This window comes from Ctenopharyngodon idella, chromosome 22, assembly GCF_019924925.1.
Source record: "Ctenopharyngodon idella isolate HZGC_01 chromosome 22, HZGC01, whole genome shotgun sequence".
Lineage (NCBI taxonomy): Eukaryota > Metazoa > Chordata > Actinopteri > Cypriniformes > Xenocyprididae > Ctenopharyngodon > Ctenopharyngodon idella.
The window spans coordinates 6,201,348-6,220,302 of NC_067241.1; the positions used below are offsets into that span (position 1 = coordinate 6,201,348).

At 37.3% G+C, this 18,955-nt stretch overlaps 1 protein-coding gene and 1 long non-coding RNA gene across 2 annotated transcripts; one reads left to right on the plus strand and one right to left on the minus strand.

Moving 5' to 3' along the window:
- Positions 1-719: 719 nt before the first annotated feature.
- Positions 720-16,991, minus strand: plekhn1 (pleckstrin homology domain containing, family N member 1). Its single transcript, XM_051880366.1, has 16 exons — positions 16,742-16,991; positions 14,590-14,680; positions 13,688-13,849; positions 12,638-12,718; positions 11,273-11,363; positions 9,913-10,046; positions 9,403-9,555; positions 7,496-7,576; positions 7,314-7,389; positions 6,995-7,140; positions 6,755-6,901; positions 5,628-5,876; positions 4,757-4,918; positions 4,163-4,384; positions 2,909-2,969; positions 720-1,621 (listed from the first exon to the last, which is right to left on the minus strand). The coding sequence occupies exons 1-16, from the start codon at positions 16,813-16,815 to the stop codon at positions 1,440-1,442; spliced, it is 2,112 nt and encodes a 703-aa protein (XP_051736326.1). The 5' UTR covers positions 16,816-16,991; the 3' UTR covers positions 720-1,439.
- Positions 7,587-11,266, plus strand: LOC127505080 (uncharacterized). The gene is made up of 3 exons (XR_007927556.1): positions 7,587-9,236; positions 9,369-9,438; positions 10,803-11,266. It is a non-coding gene; the product is annotated as an uncharacterized LOC127505080 (long non-coding RNA).
- Positions 16,992-18,955: the final 1,964 nt, after the last annotated feature.

Here is an 18,955-nt window from a genome sequence, read left to right on the forward strand (position 1 = left end):
CCTGATAAATGTTAAATTTGTTATAACTGAGGGGAATTAACGTTAAGTCTGACGTCACGCGGCAGTGCTTCCGGGTCCAAACGCTCAATCTCATACCACAAGAAAACAACAAACGGTGCTAATATACACACATGATGTGGTGTAATACTACCAAAAAATTATAATCATAACCTTATCTCCACACCAAAATCCAAATTTCTGTGACGCTGTGAGCACAGAGACTGTTGTGTAGATTGTAAGTATTTTAAATGTTAAAATGTTTAATATGAATAAATAACGCTCATAAACGTCCGTCGAGATGGCATTCTCAAGTGAAACGAGCCGGGGCTTGGACCCAGAAACGGCGTTCCTTACGTCAAGACTTATCCAGCGGATAGAAACTGAGATGTGTTCTAAAGTTTCTGGAGAAAGTTAAGAAAATTTGCTATCGAGACATTTAAGTTAAGTACTTCTAAATGTTACCAGCAGATGGCACCAGAACCCTGAGGTAAAGGTCACCTAAGTCCCTTTCCATAGTCTTTGAGGACACTAATATAGGCCACGCTGACAGACATTCTGTTTTACAGAATACGGAAGTTAGATTGCGCATAACCCCTATATAGGCCACGCGGACGGACTTTCATAATTCAAATTCTGAATTTCCAACACAGAGTTGAAGGACGTTTTTAAAGCATTTGTGCTGTTTAGCCATACTAAATTAAACGTTCTACACAACATGACAGAGTAAAGGAGTTCAGAGAACTTGTTTTATTTTAAAAATACATTTTAAATCACTCAAAAATGTAAAAAATAAACCACACGTTCATATTTAAAGTGAACAGCTAAAGCAGTGTTACAGCTATGTTTTATCACTGTTTGTTTGTCATAAACAGTGAAAACAGTACAAAACTTTTTCTTTGAATGAATACCTTTGACCTCCACAGAAAAAAATAGATCTTTTGAACAGATAGTAGAAAGCCATAATGAAAGAAATATAAATATTATAACAATAATAATAATCAATAATAATAAAAAACTTACATTTAACACTTAAATAGAAAAAAGAATATATTTACATTTGGTATGTATTTAAAAATATCCATATACAAACAATTTCCAGTAGTGTGTAGGACTCACAAAGGACACAAACTAAACTAAATGCAAAAACTCCCAAATGCTACCTTTGAAAAAATGGAGTACTTTTTCCTTATATTCATATATACATAAATACAGCACACTTGTTCGTACCGAATACATACAGCAGTGTGAAACCATCACCACAGAATTAAAGTATATTACATGTGCAAAATGTGTCATAGAGCCATTGAATAAACAAACTGTGAATATCCTGATACTCGGGCATGCCGGCCCCTGGTAAAGACATGCCCATTGTGCATGTGTGGCTTTGATTAGTCTGCTATGTGTGCAAGTCCGGACGGGCATAAGCCCATTGTTCTCTTTTATGACCATCTCTGCTGTGTTGTCATAGCGCCCAGGCCTTGAGCTCCAAAGTAAGCCTGTGTCCGGTGTGGTGAAGTTCCAGGCAGGGCCTGAATCATCCTATTATCCGGGTCAAACTCCCATATGTTATCATAGTCCATTTCCTGGTCATCTGGCTCCACTGGTTGAAGGTACGAGTCATCTGTGAGAAGAAAAACATTAATTAAGTTTTTTTTTTTTTTTTTTTTTTTCAAAAGCTTGAAATATTTTAATGAATACTATTTCTACTAAGTTACAGAGTTCCCCAGAATTTTGAATAATGGATTTCTACTCTTTTTTTTTAATAATTCACAATTAATAGATTTTTTCAATTTATATAAATTGCACTTACAAACTGCAATTTTTAGCCAATAAAATAATTTAGAATTGAGTATCAGCATACCTAGAAAAGCAGCAAATCACTATAAAAATATCTACAACTTTAAAGTTAGCATGAAACAGAAGTTACGATAGTCTTTTCTTCTCTATTGTGACGCATATCCGAGTGAAATGGCTTCTTGAACAAGAAAAAATGTAGGTTTTTTTTATCGGGAATTGATTGGATCATTGTGGTTTGCTATTGCTGTGATCTCATGTCATGTGAGTTGGCGCCAGTTTGCGTCATGGTAAAATTTCCTGGTCTTCTATCACTGAGCTCGACAATTGTCTTACAATACTGGGATTCAATATGTAAAAATGTAGTATTTAAATCAAAGGCGCCAAGGTTTAGAAGTCAGTAAACTGAACCATCGAGATACTTCATGCCCTAATTTAAGATCTAACGTGTCGTTTGTTGTGTTCTTTTCGCAGAGAGGCTCTGAGATGTCTTGCAGGATCTCCCACTTGTGAGCTTTAAATCACCCTCAGTGGTAATTCTGTCCTTTAACTGGTCTTTCCTTCATGTGCCACCTGCAGTGCTGTCATTTAAAATACCCTGGACCTGAGCCATATTACACACTCACACACACACACACACACCCCTTCATCTGCACTCTTGTTTCCACTGACATGTCCTGCCTGGGCCACCACGCCCCATCAAACAGTGTGTGTGTGTGTGTGCTGGAAAAGTCATTCTAAAACCATCCTAACTGTGCCGTGAGAGTCTGGTTTATGCACGTGTCAACATGGATTATTTCCTCCCTATGGTGTTGTGTTTAAACTTGACAAGTGAGAGTTTATATGGTGTGGCCTAATTAGACAACGAAACAATTCAATGAAACAATGAATCAAAATTAATTTTGATTATTTTAACCTGCCTATAAAATATATTTATGATCTAAGTCAACATTTCACACTCTAAACAAAACTTGTGGTCACAAAACTGGTCATGCACGTTGCCGTGCATATCTTGCCTATCTAGTTCCGTATATACGTCTGTGAAACATAACTATCAGTGCGTCTTTGTGATACTGTAACTGCCTGCTAAGATTTGCATGCCAAAAATTCTTACCTGGCGAGTAACCGTAAGATATCTGCTGTGCCTCCATGACAGTGTGACCTGAGAAACCTCTCTGTAAAAGACAGAAGAATAAGAGATCATTTTTTTCATACCAATCATTTTTTCATGCTGCTTTTTATTATTATTATTCAAAAGTTTGAGGTCAGATTTTTTGGGAAGGAAATTAATAATTTTATTCAGAAAGGACACAAAGTTGACATAAAGTGATACTAAAGACATTTATAATGTTACAAAAGATTTCTATTTCAAATAAATGCTGTTCTTTTTAACTTTCTACCATAATTATCAAAGAATCCTGAAAAACTGTATCACAGTTTCCACACAAATATTAAGCAACCCAACTGTTTTCAACATTGATAATAATGAGAAATGTTTCTTGGGCACCAATTCAGCATATTAGAATGATTTTTAAAGTGACTTCATGTGGCATCGAAGACTGGAGTTACAGGAATAAATTATATTTCAATATATTAAAGGGTTAGTTCACCCAAAAATGACAATTTTGTCATTAAAATCACATGGGGCCTCCATTGACAGCAAGATAATTAACACTTTCAAATGCCCAGAAAGCTACTAAGGACATATTTAAAACAGTTCATGTGACTACAGTGGTTCAACCTTAATGTTATGAAGCGACGAGAATACTTTTTGTGCAGCAAAAAAACAAAATAACGACTTTATTCCACAATATCTAGTGATGGGTGATTTCAAAACACTGCTTTATGAAGCTTCGAAGCTTTACGAATCTTTCATTTCGAATCATTGAGCGTGTATCAAACTGCCAAAGTCAAGTGAACCATTGAAATTTCAAAACGTTTCGAAAAACTTATGACATAAAGAAGCCTCGTTTACTGAAATCATGTGACTTTGGCAGTTTGATACACGCTCCGAACCACTGATTCGAAAAACAAATCTATGCAGGAGTCATACCTTTGGATTTCATCAAAAATATCTTAACTTGCTGTCAATGGAGGCCTCACTGAGCCATCCGATTTTATCAAAAATATCTTAATTTGTGTTCCGAAGATGAACAAAGGTCTTACGGGTGTGGAACGACATAAGGGTGAGTAATAAATGACAGAATTTCATTTTTGGGTGAACTAACCCTTTAAGTAGAAAACATTTTAAATTGTAATGCTGTATATATACTGTGTATATATACTGTAATACTGTGTTTTTGATCAAATGAATCCAGCCTTGTTAAGCATAAATGACTTGTTTTAAAAACTACTATTGTCCCATTACCTGAGAGATGTGGTTGTGTTGTGGCTGTCTGTTTGGAGCAGGCAGTATCTTCAGTCTGGAAACGGCCTCGGCTCGCAGCTCATCAGACCACTGGCTGCTGACCACCTCGGGCTCCTGGGCCTTGCCATGTCTGTTTTTCCGCCCAAGAGGAGGAGTGCACAGCCGGAAGGAGGGAGGAAGGAGAGGAGGGTACGACTGCTCTATGGAGCCCCGAGAAGAGTGCTGTAAAGAAGAAAAACATGCACTTTATGAGATTTGTCTGTATTCAAGATGATAGCATAGTGAATTAAACCTGATGTAGTCAGCTGATTAAAGGATTTAGACCTAAACCCATGTTGAAAAAAAAACCCAGACAAGTGTAAACCTGCATTCCATGCAGAAATATTGTCTCAAATGTGCATGTTACGAAGGATAACAGTTTGTCTTGTTCGCTCAGCAGCCTTTTCCATTATGCATCTGAATGGATCAATTAGTAATGTAGGCTATGGGGACTTTCCATGGCTTTAACTCATCAAATCAGAGCCCCTGGGTGTTTGGTCACCGAAGGCAGCGGTGTCAAGTGAGAGAGCGGATCTGATATCCTGACCCACTTACCGACGCTTGTGCAGAGCTCTCCTCCAGAGGGTACATACTAGGGGTGCTGGGGTCATCATAAAGGGGCGAGAGAGGTTTGCGGTGGGAGACCAAATCCGAGTGGCGGTGAGGAACTAAGAACTGGTGTTTGACATTTGTCTGTGGTGTGCTCCAGCTGTTTGACTAAAGAAAGACAGATGAAAAAGTTATGCATGTTTTTAGCCATCCAATTTTTTAAAGGGTTAGTTCACCCAAAAATGAAAATTTTCTCATTAATTACTCACCCTCATGTCGTTCCACACCCGTAAGACCTTAGTTCATCTTCGGAACTCAAATTAAGATATTTTTGATGAAATCCAAGAGGTATATGACTCTTCCATCGACAGCAATTTAACCACCACTTTCAAGGTCCAGAAAGGTACTAAAGACATCTTTAAAATAGTCCACGTCACTGCAGTGGTTCAACCTTAATATTATGAAGTGAGGAGAATACTTTTTGTGCGCAAAAACAAAATAAAAATAATGACTTTATTCAACAAATTTGTCTTTTTTGTTTTGTTTTTGCATGTGTTTACTACTTTTCTGGACCTTGAATGTTGTAATTACATTGCTTTCTCTTGGGAAACAGAAACTTCTCGGATTTCATCAAAAATATCTTAATTTGTGTTCCGAAGATGAACGAAGGTCTTACAGGTGTGGAATGACTTGAGGGTGAGTAATTAATGACAGAATTTTCATTTTTGGGTGAACTAACCCTTTAAGTGAACTATGAAGTGAAATTATAATCAAATCATTCAAATAGTAATTTGCAATGCAAATATCACTGATCTTTTAAGAACAAAAAATAGAACTAGGCATTAAGCTGGGCATCTGGTAAGGCATATTCTGTTACCTTAACTAGTGGTGCTTTCTCGATTCGTTGAACAGGGCCGTTGCAGTGCACAGAACTGTACGGCATGTTGTAAACCGGTGACATGGGCCCTTCAGAGGCGAGATAGGATGACTGTGGCGGGGAGGAGTAGTGGAGAGAAACGGGGTGGTGGTCCGTGGTGGGTCTGACACGAGAGGAGAAGCTGCTGCTCCTGCTGCCCAGGTGAGCCGAGTACTGTGTGTCTGAGGAGGTCGGCCTGCTGGAAATGAACTGTAACAACACACAACACAAAAACTGATTAACTGCACTGTATTCACATTAATTTACCAGACTACCAATAACTTTACACAAACAAAAAAATATAAAAAATAGAAATGTTGCCTTGGCAACTAACTGAAATAAAATAAGTTTAAAATGCCGTAACACCATGTAATATTGTGGCTGAACATCAATACATGCAAGTCATGAAGGATTAAATCTCAAATATGAACATTTTGGCCTGGTTTTACAAACAGGGCTTAGATTAAGCCAGGATTAGGCCTTAGTTCAATTAGGATAATTAAGTAGCTTTTTATAAACATGCTTTAGAAAAAAAACATTACTGGTGTGCATCTTGAGACAAAACAATGGCATTGACAAATTTTAAGATATGTCAGGGCAAGTTACTTTCAGTTAAAACAGCACAAACATGCATTTTAGTCCGGGACTAGGCTTAAGCCTCGTCTGTGAAAATGGGGCTTTAAGAGTTGAAAACTGGAATAAATAGAATAAAGAATGTAATATGGATACTTTTTGAGGATTAGTGTTAAGTACTAATCCCAAGAGTCTTGTAACACAACGGAAATTGATTGCACACAAGTTAATTATTAACAGTTCAACTGAAACACTGCTGATCTTTTTTCACAAGCACATGTGCTGCTCCTCCAAAATAAACATGCAAGACAAGTTAATCTGATGAATAATGCCCCATATATTAAATCTGTAGATAACCCTGCCTAACCCAATTTCACACTAGATATAAAATCAAACTGTAAAATACTAAGAACAATTCACAGGTAAACTTGTTCCCTATAACACATTGCAGCTGGACAAATATCATGTTCACAGCTTGATGTTAATAGGTTTGGGCTGGTGAGATAGACACTTACGCAGAGAGGCTCAGCGTAACCAGGGGACACAGGGTTGTCATCGGCACTAGGCAGCTGGAGCTCATGGGATCTGCGTTTGTCCTGAGACTGCCTTAGTGGGTCAGTAACTCCGTGGCTGCTGCCGCTCCACCTGTCAAACTCTACAGCCTGAGAATAACAGAGAAAGTGAATATCTCGCAGCATTTACAGGCAATATCTAAGATATTCAACACCATGTCCAAGATGGAAGCAACCGCTCACCTGTTTCTGTGTTGGAGTGTAAATGATGTCATACACAGGGGGAGGAGGGCTGAGGATGGGGACGTCAGCACTTTTAAAAAACTGGATCCAGTCATGGAACGCGCTCTTGTTCAGACAGGACACGATGATGGGGTTTATCAACTTCCCTAACAACGAAACCCACAAGTGTTAGAGTCAGATATGCATCAGATTCTGTGCAGAAACAGGGCACAGCATGACAGGAAAACCATCATAAATTACACTCATCTTGATAGGCACATATCAGATCTGTGCCAAGGACAATAACATCCGGCAATTGAAGACTTGAGTTATAACTCACCCTCGATCATAAACGTGTTAGGTTTGATGTCCTGGCAGGGAGTTGTAACTGTGATCATGTTGAGAGGAAGTTTGCCCTGCAATTGCAAATACATGCAAGATTATTTTCAGAGTGCATCACTAAATTATTTATGCAGAGTTGCTGATGTATTCATTTGTGCAAATGAAATTATTTTGAGATACCTTGTAAAAGAGGCCATCACTCTCTTCTGACAGAATTATGAGATAGTTGGGGTACAGCACCAGCAGACGGTCATACTGCTCCTGTGTGCCAAACAGAGAAATTGAATCACATTTATTATTACTTTTACACTACAGTTCAACAGACAAGAATCTAATATTGAGTAACTTATTTTAGACACATTATTGCAAATACTTTTCTATTTTTGCCCCACCAACAAAAATATTTCCATAGCCATCTCTACACATTTCTTTCATTCCTAAATGAATCTGTGTTTTTAAACGAATCGGTTGAAAGAATGATTCATTGACTCAGTCATTAACTTGATTCATTCCTATGCACTTATACACTATGTAGCCTACTTATGCACTATGTACTCATCCATGTAGTGTATGAATTTTATATGTTTATTTTGTCATTAAACATCGGAGTCTGATACCCCCTCCGTAATGTAGGCTAATTAAAGCTGCGACAGTTGAGGCAATGAAGTGTACAATATTCCACGCTTCGTTTTTTCTGTTAATTTAGTGCATCATCCGGGTATTTAAAGTGCACTTTTTCTTTTTGGAATTTTCAGTGTGAACACACTACTTGCACTATTTATACTCAAATAGAATAGTGCGCAAATTGGGACGCACCTAGTGTGTTTGAACGAATCGATTGAGTGAATGATTCAATGTCAAAGCTTTTCGAAACTGTGAATCAATTGAACCATTTGCTTTGCAAAACGATTCACTGTCTAGAAGCGCTTGAAACACCGCGCAACTGTTGGTCAAAACGTGTAAATGCGACGTGAAATGAGGTCAAACGTTCAGTTTTTTTGCTTCCGAATATTTTTATATATATATATATATATATATATATATATATATATATATATATATATATATTGCCAATGTAATATAACAAAATATAAACAGTTTGGATACCAGCGTCGATACACAATGACATAACCAGCCCTTGACGGCTCTGACTTTTTTTTTTTTTTTTTTTTTTTGGCTCTGGACTTAACGAAGCCGCGTTTGTTGAAATCATGTGACTTGGACAATTTAATTCGCGCTCTGAAACACGTTCTGTGTGCAGCTCGTAAATACGGACAACAAACGGTGTGACGCAAACAGTAAAAATCCTAGTGCTGTTGGCGCGGAATTCGAGGACCGAAACTAACTGTTGTAAACATTTTTTGCACTGGTTAAACACTGGTTAGGTCTTGCACCAACCACGAGTGTGTGTCTTAGCTCGGCTCCTCGGGGTGTGTTCAGAGACAGCTGTTGGGTGAGTCAAGTCAAGTGCGTGAGGCAAGCAACTGGTTTACACACCCTTTTCACAAGCAAATCCTCTCCGCTCTCACAGTACACTTCAGAAGGACTATCAGTTGCTCACCCTCCCTTGCTGTCCGGGAAAAGGTTTAGATATTTGGCCACACGTACACCGGATATTTGGTTACACACTACAGTCCAGTAGTATGAACTAGCGTGCCCGTGTGTTTGTATGCAGTCTGTTCAAGAAGACCTGCTGATACCAGGCAGACTTTGACTAATGAGGGTGGTGTGAATGTGACCATACCCTGAGTGTAAACTGAGCCTGCTTTGCTCCTCTCAAGAAAGCATGGAAGTGAATTTAGACCCTCCTTATGCTAAGACCAAACAATTTATTCGAAGACTTATCTGAGTCAACGTCATTCTCAGTGGCGCGATGGCACTCTGCACGGATGAATACAGAAAGGGGGGCTGGCATTTTACTGTAATTTTATTTTCTTCCCTCATTAGACAATACATTTTTTAATAAATATTGTTGTTGTTATCATGTTATTGTTTTTATGCCATTATATTCATGCAAATATATTTATATATTTTTTATTTTCATCTTTTTTAGGTTATATAAATAATCAATCCTGGAGAGCTCTTACCTGACATGGCATGTGTTGCAGCCTGACTTTCGTGACGTAAGTGATGGTCCCTAGACTCTCTCGTTGCGAGCCCTCCCACTCATTGATAGGCTCTTTACTGATGGAGTTCCTCAACTCCTCCTTTCCCACTGTGGTTTCTTCTGAGCACTGTACCTTTGGAGGCAATATTGGCTTTAAATCAATGTTTAAAAGAAACAACAGGCATGAGATAGTGTCATCATCAGTATTGGGAATTGCTCAATTACATGTCTCTGCTAATTATGGGATGCAGATGTTTTGCTCAGTGACTTCACTTGCCGCAATAGCATGTGTCAGAACAGAAAATAAAACATGTCTTTTTCAAATCCAGTCAAGGTGACCACAAAAGAAACCACTCCTTTATGAATTCCCAGAGGATAATGGCCAACATTAGTCACTCTGACTTGAATTAACACCTTCTTTTTTTTTTACATGTTCATTGTTGTTACTTTGCTTTAGCATCCAGCAAATACAGTAATTCTGATACCATACCTTAATTCTTGTATATGTCTCCGGTTCGATTGCATTGCCGCCATTGGCCTCGATTTGTTCTTTCATAAGCCCAAACCAGTTGTTCATCTCCTCCTCTGTCGAGCAGTACACGATGATAGGGTTCAGGCTGACCCCTACAAAGGTCAAAGACAAGGGGTCAGAGGTTAGGTCAGATGACTATGACCAACAGCCATCTGGATCTCTTTAAGAGCCCGCAACAGGTTGCTGAATATTTTGGTGAATCTCTTGTTTTTAAGTATAGATGCATTTGTCTGGATACCGTTGCTCTGCTTCATGTCAAAATGTCAATGTTGACACTTCTGACCCTGAGAGCAAACAATCTGTTTCAAGAGCTCTTGTCATTACAACATGCCATGCCTTCTTAACAACAGCTATTCTGAAAGAATGCATCAAACCTGGATTCTCCATTTTATCTGACCTGCATTCCAGCCTTTATCAGCATAGATATCACCAACTCTGACCTGCTCTGTACAGTCATTTCCAGTAAAGTGTGAAGGCGTGTGCAAGACATCAGGGGGAAAAAATTTCCCCCTGAATACATAGACTTTTAGTCAGGACTGAAAATTCTGTGATGTGCCTGATAGATTCCCAAATCTCACTCCCAGCAATCTAAGACATCATCTTTTTCCAATCTAAAATAGTGAGTCCAAATAAAGAGATTTATTTAGTAATTTGGAGAATGGGACTTAACAGCACATAACGGTTAAGCTTTAATACTTTTTCATTCAATCACGGCCACATTGACTCATCTTCCGAGAACATTAGGCATAGTTTAAAGCATTTTGCTCAGGGTGACAAAGCAATAAAGTCAATGTTTTCCTATGTGGTAAATTCTCATAAATATTTTATAAGCAAACTTGTGTGTTCAGGTCCAGCGCCCTGGAATGTGAAGTACTTTAACTGTGACGGAGAGGTGAAGAGGAAAAGGGCCTTCGTTGCTCCGCAGCTGAGCGAGTTCAGGCGCACCTGTCGTATAACAAGGGGGGCCTTGAAAGACAATTTATCTCTCTTCTGACTAGTAGCAAATGGAGGAGGGTTCAGTTAGTCTTAGTGCTTTTGAACCTCTGGAATGTCCGAACATGGGAAGTGGTTTTGGACCTACATAGTGTGGCTTTAAGACAAACGCCTCAACAATCTTTTGTTTTCTGGTTAGTTGAGAGTCACAAATTCCACCCTCAAATAACACTGAGAACAACAGGGATTGGGAAAAAAAACCCTGTAGGATTGTATTAGTACAAATCTTTATATGTATGTAACTGTCTTTTTACTGTTGCTTTATCTTGTGTTTCTTGTCTACCTTTTCCTGTTTGTTCAACCCTGGATTATCAAGCACACTCACCGTTTATCTGGAATGCAAATTCCTGCAGATCACCAAAGCTGTTCCTGTTCTGCACCTTGCAAATCGTGAGCTCTTTAAGAGGAAGTGTTCCCTTTTTAACAAAAACAAATGAAAGTTTAGTAATCTGCCTTTATAGTGATTTAAATAAACATTTTTATATACAGAGCCATTAAAAAAATCGACATTGAAAAACTGAGATTCAAAATTATTTTTGTATTTATGTATTTAAACAGCATAAATAGATTTTGCTAATTTTTTAATTGGAAAATAAAATGTATATATATATATATATATATATATATATATATATATATATATATTATATAATTTTTTTTGTTTTTTTTTGTTTATAGTATATTTTTATAGTATCTAAGCCTGGTTTCACAGACAGGGCTTAGACTAAGCCAGGATTAGGCCTTAGTTCAATTAAGGCCTTGGGTTGAAAATGGACAAACCCAGCAATTGGGTTGTTTTAACCCAGGGTTAAATGTTCACCCAACTTGCTGGGTAGTTTTTATTTAACTCAGCTATTGTTTATAAATTACTGTATTGCTTGCTTAAAATGAACCCAAAGTATGTTGGAAATTAACATTTTATTAATATGTTTAATGAATAATGATTAAACGATAAACATTTATTAAATTGCTTATTAATAAATATTCATCTTTTGATTATTATTGTTGCCTTTAGTAATTATGTGTCTGATTTTTAATTTCTAACCTATTTTGCATTCATTTTAAGCTAGCCATATAGTCATTTTTAACAATAGTTGGGTTAAATAAAACTGCCAAGCACGTTGGGCAAACATTTAGCCCAACTGCTGGGTTAAAACAACCCAATTGCTGGATTTGTCCATTTTAAACCCAACTTGGGTTGTTTTTAACCCAGCATTTTTTAGAGTGTAACTATAACTAAACCTGGGAATGAATTGAATGTTTTAAGATATTTAAAAACAAAGAAATATTATGAAATTTATAATATTTTAGATGTCTGTCACTGACACATTCAGTATTGCACAACACTCCTTCGTTGATAAACATTTATTACCAGGCCGCCTCCCAGTGACTCAGGTCAATAAATACAGACATAATAAAACCTGATTAATGCAGGTGACAATAGAAAAAGAGACTTTTATGATTGAATACAACTTAGTGTGGCATTTTTGGCATGGAGAGGTGACACATTTCATTTCATCATAAAGCATAGAAATTCTGTCATTTCCGTCTTCGTTACCACATGACTCAAATGATGGTTCGTGCCTAGGGTGATGACACAAGCATGGCCATTTATGGAGCTGCTTTATATTTCGGCCTGTGGTATGCATTGTTTATTGTGTGTAACAAAAAGAATAGGTGCATCTTTTACCTGGTATGTGAGTCCAGTTGTGTTGTTGGAGACAAAATGGAGGTGGGTTTGGAACAGGTCCAGGTAGCAGTCATGCACATCCTGAAAGAACAGACACATTCCATCAGCTCAGGATCAACACAATCAGAGGGATCATTCTGGGTAATGCTGTTTTATAGGCTTGAATTCAATAACATTAGAGGATTAAATGATTATTTTTTTTTTTTAAATCTTAGCCTGAATAGCAAGATTTTCAAAGGTCACGTTGAAGGCAAACTCAAAACGAGATGCAGAATTTCACCCAGAGACAGAGCATTAATATGTGCTAAGCTAAATGTAGCAATCGTATTCGCAATCCCTGGTATGAATGGATAAATAATCCTGTGTAAATCAAGTCTCTTTGTGAATAATTTCCAAGAAGTGTTTGTTTGCACTAAAGACATTGATTTATCATGGACAGCTCATTTCCTTTCATCTGATCTAGGCTTGTACTTTACCACATGTTACAGAATATGCCATTATCACAAATACTGTTAGGTAACATTTCCTTTCAACTGTAATATCACCACTGTACAGTATGTTCCCCATTTGACCTCACCCTGTGTTGGGTTATTTCTCCTTCTTTCACCTTCACACTTTTTTTCCCAGTATGACTACATGTTATCAAACCAAAGAGATTCCCACGCTTCAGAGCCAATGTGTAATATATCAGTGGTTTGATCAGTGCGCTCTGCCCCAGATAATCTCTGCGTTTCACAACACTTCACATGCCTGCATGTTCCGACATGGACTAAAATCCCCAAACCGAGTTGCATCAATTAATCAGCAAATGCGTGTACGTCATTCCCACAGCGCTTCATACAACCACAATGTGACATCTTGTATCTTCCACCTGTTTGTTGTGTGTTAGCTCATAGAGAGTGAGTAAGTGACTGTCATGGGTGCTTAGACCACCTTAATCATCTTATGAAAGTCTGTTTTGAGTATTTTATTGAATGATTATTCTTGACAACAGTGTGTTTGCGTGGAATTTGATTGAATATGTTTTGGATGCGAGTTGGTGTGTCTTACCTGGCAGTGCAGGAAGCGGAAGCGGACTTTGGAGCTGTGGATCATTCTGCCATAGTTCTTCACATTAATGCTGCTCTTCTTCCATCCACTAGCTGGGTCGTAGGGGAATGGAGGGTCCCATTTGATGTTCTCAATTGTCTGGAGATCTTTGGGGGACATTTCCTATGTCAACACAGTGATAAAAGTTAGTTCTTTTTCTCAATAATATCAGATATGCAAATATGTACTCTTTACATGTGAAAGCCCAGCTAATAGGGGACATGCCAACAACTTTGGCTAACATTCTGCAAAGGTTTTCTTAAAGTTACAAACAAAATATTCTTGCAGTAATATTAATAGAATGTTCTTACATTAACAGCTTAAAAAACATTAGCAAAATATTATTTATACATGTTTACAATCTAAGATTGTTGCCCTAAGTTATGACAATGTTATTTCCAAATGTTTGGAAAGAACATTCAAAGCTTCCAATTTTGAAAAACATTCTTTAACGTTCCTAAAACTGACATTTTGAATGAACTTTCAAAAATAAAGTTTTCAAAACATAATGTAAAACATTCTTAGAACATAAACTTGTTTTCTGGTAACATTCTGCTAATGTTTTTCAAAAAGTTAGCCTAATCAAAGAAAAACATTCTTAAAACCAAAAAATGGACGTTTGAATTGTTCAGAAAATGTTTGGAAATAACGTTTTTATAACTGAATCGAATGTTAGGAAAATGTTTTTAGAACATAAACTTGTTTTCTGGAAACATTCTGCTAACATTTTTAAAACATTAGTAAGACCAAAGAAAAACTTTTTAAAAACATAAATTGACATTTTGAATGTTCAAATAACTTTTGGAATTACGTTTTCAGCTTAATCGGAATGTTAGGAAAACATTAGCTGGGAAGTTCCTCACCTTTCTTGGGGTGACGGTGCAGAGAATGTTGATGATGCTATTGGACTTCTCCTGTCCCTCCTGTGGGTACTTTTTCCGGAACAAACGGCTGCTGCTCAGAAAACAAGAGACCCTAGTTAGTCAAGTGTGGGGTTGTGGGATAAGAAAAGATGGACGCGACCCCACATAGGGGTTATCTTGACTCAGGATGAGCAGTTAATCACACTGAGTCTGAGTCAAGCTGTCTGTATAGATTCTGGTGCTCAGTGTCCCACACAAAAGATTACATCACCATTACACATGTCTATTCTTCCTTAGCTTGCACTAGTCAACATATCAGTTTTACATCTCTGTCTGCACCATTTAAAGGGAAAAAACAATAAAGCTTATGTTACAAGCCACAATGCCCCGCTCATGAAATGCCTTTTGTTGCCCATGACCCCCATTTATAATCATTAGTGTCAGATCTGTATAATGAACTTCTTCCTGCCCCACGATAAGCCAAGGAAGTCGGTGTCAGCGAGGAAGTCATCCTCAGTGAGAGAGATGTCCTCAGTGACTCCCGTGTTTTTCTTTTCTCTCTTTGTCAATCTGTCTCTGCTTTGAATGCAATTAGCATAACAACACTGGGCTCATTCATGCAGACAATAATGGGAAGTATCGTTGATTTACTAGGGCTCAGTGATGGACGTGTTTGGCATCCGGAGAATTCATTCGGGAGAAGAATGCAGGTTGCAGGCAGTACACAGAACATGCTCGTAAAAGTGATGAAAGTTTGACAGCGACAAGTTTGCAACTGTGTGTAAGAGACACAACAAAAAAGTTGGTTTAACTTAAAAAAGTAAGTTACCTGGTTGCCTTAAAATTTTGAGTTCATTGAAATTAAAAATTTGAGTTAATACAATGAAGGCGATTGGTCTAATCAACAGAAACTCAAAATATTATGTTATCTGAACCACATTAATTATTGAAGTTGATTGGACAAAAGAAAAAATGTTGTGGTAACAAATCATGAAAATAATTTTTTACAGTGCATAACCTTTTCACCTATTGTTTTCATTAAAAATACAATCATTCATTGGACTTATTTTGAACCTGATAGGGGTCCTGGGTTTTAAAGGGACCGCGTCCCGCTGCACTGAACTCTGATCTGATATTCGCAGTAAAAATACAAAGGCTTTTTTATGGTCTAGGACTCTGAACCCTAACTGAACCCACTAACTTACATTCAGAGCACATGCAAACCAGACACAACAGACAAACATTCTGATTTAAAGTAGACCGACTGCCTATTTTGCTGACTGACAGTCAGAAGAGTTGTCCAAATTGGACAGCAGTAAATTATACGGATCGCTGTCACTAGCAGTCCAAGCACAATAGTATTACTTTCTGTGTAGGATAAACCCAATTCTCTCAAAAACCCACGAAACCTGAGAACTCTTCCCTGCCCTGAAGGCAACTCTGGAAACAGAAATAGATCTAACTTCATTACACTAGTGAATTCTATTAGCAGATGAGTGTATCAGTCAGTGTGAAGTGAGATCCAGACATTGAGCTAATGAGATTTACAGACGGCATCATTACACCGCTAAATTCAAATTGCCAATCCGTGTTCACCTCTTCATTGTTCTACAGTAGGTCTATACTACAAAAATATTTTTGTGTATTTTTGTCTTAAAACATTTTATTTAAGAAGTAAAATGGCAAAAGATACCAAGTCTTTTCACAGATTATAGTTGAATTAAATATATTTTTAGCCTATTAGCAATTTTTCCTTCTTTTAAATATAAATATAAAAAAAATAATAGTATTAATAATAATCATATAAAATATAGTTAAGTAAAAAATGTTTGCAAATGGGATAAGATAAACTTAATTCAAAATATATGCTCTGAAAAGTTTGCTTTTCAAGTGAATTTATCTTGTTTTAAAGACATTTTTACTGCAAAACGAGGCAAAAATAATGATTTCCGAAATTATTTTTTGCAATGTTTGAGCAGTAATATGATTTATTTTCCAAATTCCTGCGACTCCTGGCATTTCAATCCGATATCAAACTGAGCATGAAATCACGGTGCATTAGAACATTTACATGACTTCCCTCTAGTTTGCATGACTTGCCTTCATACTTTCAAAATATCATAGTTTTAAGGTAGTTTCTCATGGTTCTTACCTGTTCCTCCGTATGAAACTCTTGCTGGAGAACCTGAAGTTGTGCTGGGGGACGCATGACATACTACTCCCCATGTTGATCCTGGGATAGTGTGTGTATCTCCTCGATGAGAGAGAGAGAGCTGGTGTATCTGTCTGCAAGACTAATAATTCAGTGATCCCTGTTGTAATCCAACCTCCCTGGAGTGAGTGAGTGAGTGTCTGTTCACCGGAGAGACGAGACTGATACTGAAGCAGCAGACAGGCGAGAGGGGAATGTATGAGAGAGGGAGTGTGTCAGTGGGTGGAGATAAAGTGAGGTGTGTGTGTGGGCAAAGGGGAGGGAGGGAGACGAGGATGGGGGACCGGAGGAATGAAGTTCACACCTTCTGCGTGAGATCCCCTCACTAAATAAACCCTAAATGACAAAGGGGAACGTGTAGTTTTTCACACCTTATAGTGGGCAAATGGCACTGATTTGAATGTTTGAACACTGATGAAAGAGTATTAAAGTCTGAATGGAGCCTGCTGGTGTCACTTAAGAGGTCATGCAAAACATGTCTGGACATGGCCATGCTTTGAATACCACAGGCTGATTATATTATTCAGCCACCTAAATAATTAATATACTTAAGATGTCTGTAAATTAATGTCTGTGTAATTAAGTTCTAGAACACTAAAAAAAAAAAAAAAAAAGACATTCACAAACAGTTTATTATTAGTTTATTTTATTATTTTCTTGTATTTTTGTTTGTTATTAATATGATTTTACTTTTAACAGCAGCATTTTTTAGAATAATAATAATAGTAATAATAATAGAATATTAAAGATTTGTGAGGTAAAAACAGTTTGACAATGGGGGAAAAAAAGTTGATTCCAAAATCAACTATATAAAATCTTCCACAAAAATGTGATATAATTTAGGAGCATTAATATGTACAGGGCATTTAAGGATCTGTATTTCTGAGCAGGGAGCAGTATTACACTTATTTGTATTTGCTGTGAACCTGTCACTTGTGACTAGTGTTTGCAAAGGTGTGAGATATGATCTAATCAAATTAAAAGAGCAACACTCCCTGTATGCATTCAAGAAAATACAAGTGAATGTAATCTCGTCCTGGTGAGGGTTTGTATCCCTGATATCCCAGTCTTCCAGCTGTCAGACATGCAGATTGCCTCAAGAATATTACATTATAACAAATGCAATTACAAGTTCTAGCCTTCCTCTTTGTGTGTCTTAATGATGATTAGCTATTGTATGAGGAATGCATTCTCTGAATGGTTCTGCGGGTCTAATGACGTGTAAATGTATGGGTACGTAAACTCTATGCATTTCAGCTCTTACCATTTATGGTTTCATTCCCACAGCATATTTTCAAAACAAACCCTCAGAAAATAAATTTTTAGAGGTATTGTTCTAGTGTGGGCGGCTGCTTATCCAAACCAGCGAAACCAGGAAATGTAAGTGAGGCCATGCCGGAGGCACTAAACTGTCACATTCCAACTCTCACATTCCTAAATTGACTGAAATAAGCTACAGCTCATTTATACTCTTATCAAGAAGTGTGATGGTGCTTATTGAGAAGCTCCTTGGTTCAGACTAATAATAGCTTAAGCACTAAAAAGAAGTATTGCCAAAATATGAGCATAGCATTCCTGTTTTATTAGCTCTCAAAGGTCCTCTATCTATTTTTTTTTTTTTATAATAATATGGCAAAGGCACTTGGTGATAAAATAAATATATTCTTGAAAGAGCTCTTACATTGTATCAGTATATAACTGTCATGGAAAAACAGTGATGATGTATTATTCCCCCGTTCTCTCTCTGAGCGCAGAACTACACCATGAGTCACAAGCTGCTCACTGTGTATCAAGCTCCTAAAGGAAATTACAGTGTTAGAAGAAATCAGGGAAACATCTGACAGAGTCTGGGAAAATCTCACTTCCAGTCATACGGGTTTCTGTCTGCTCTTGATGCAAAGTTTCGATTACTTGTTGGAATACAGGTCTGATAATCCCTCACATGCAGTTAGGAAAGGATAAGATCAGGGATTTTCAATATTTACAAACTCTGACCTTTGGCCAACCTAGAGACTCCCAAAATATTAATGAAATAAGATTTTCTTCTTTATTCTTCCAATAAATTGATCAAAAGTGAAAAAGACTTTTATGTTTCCACAAGGATCATGTGGCTATATATATATATATATATATATATAATATATATATATGTAT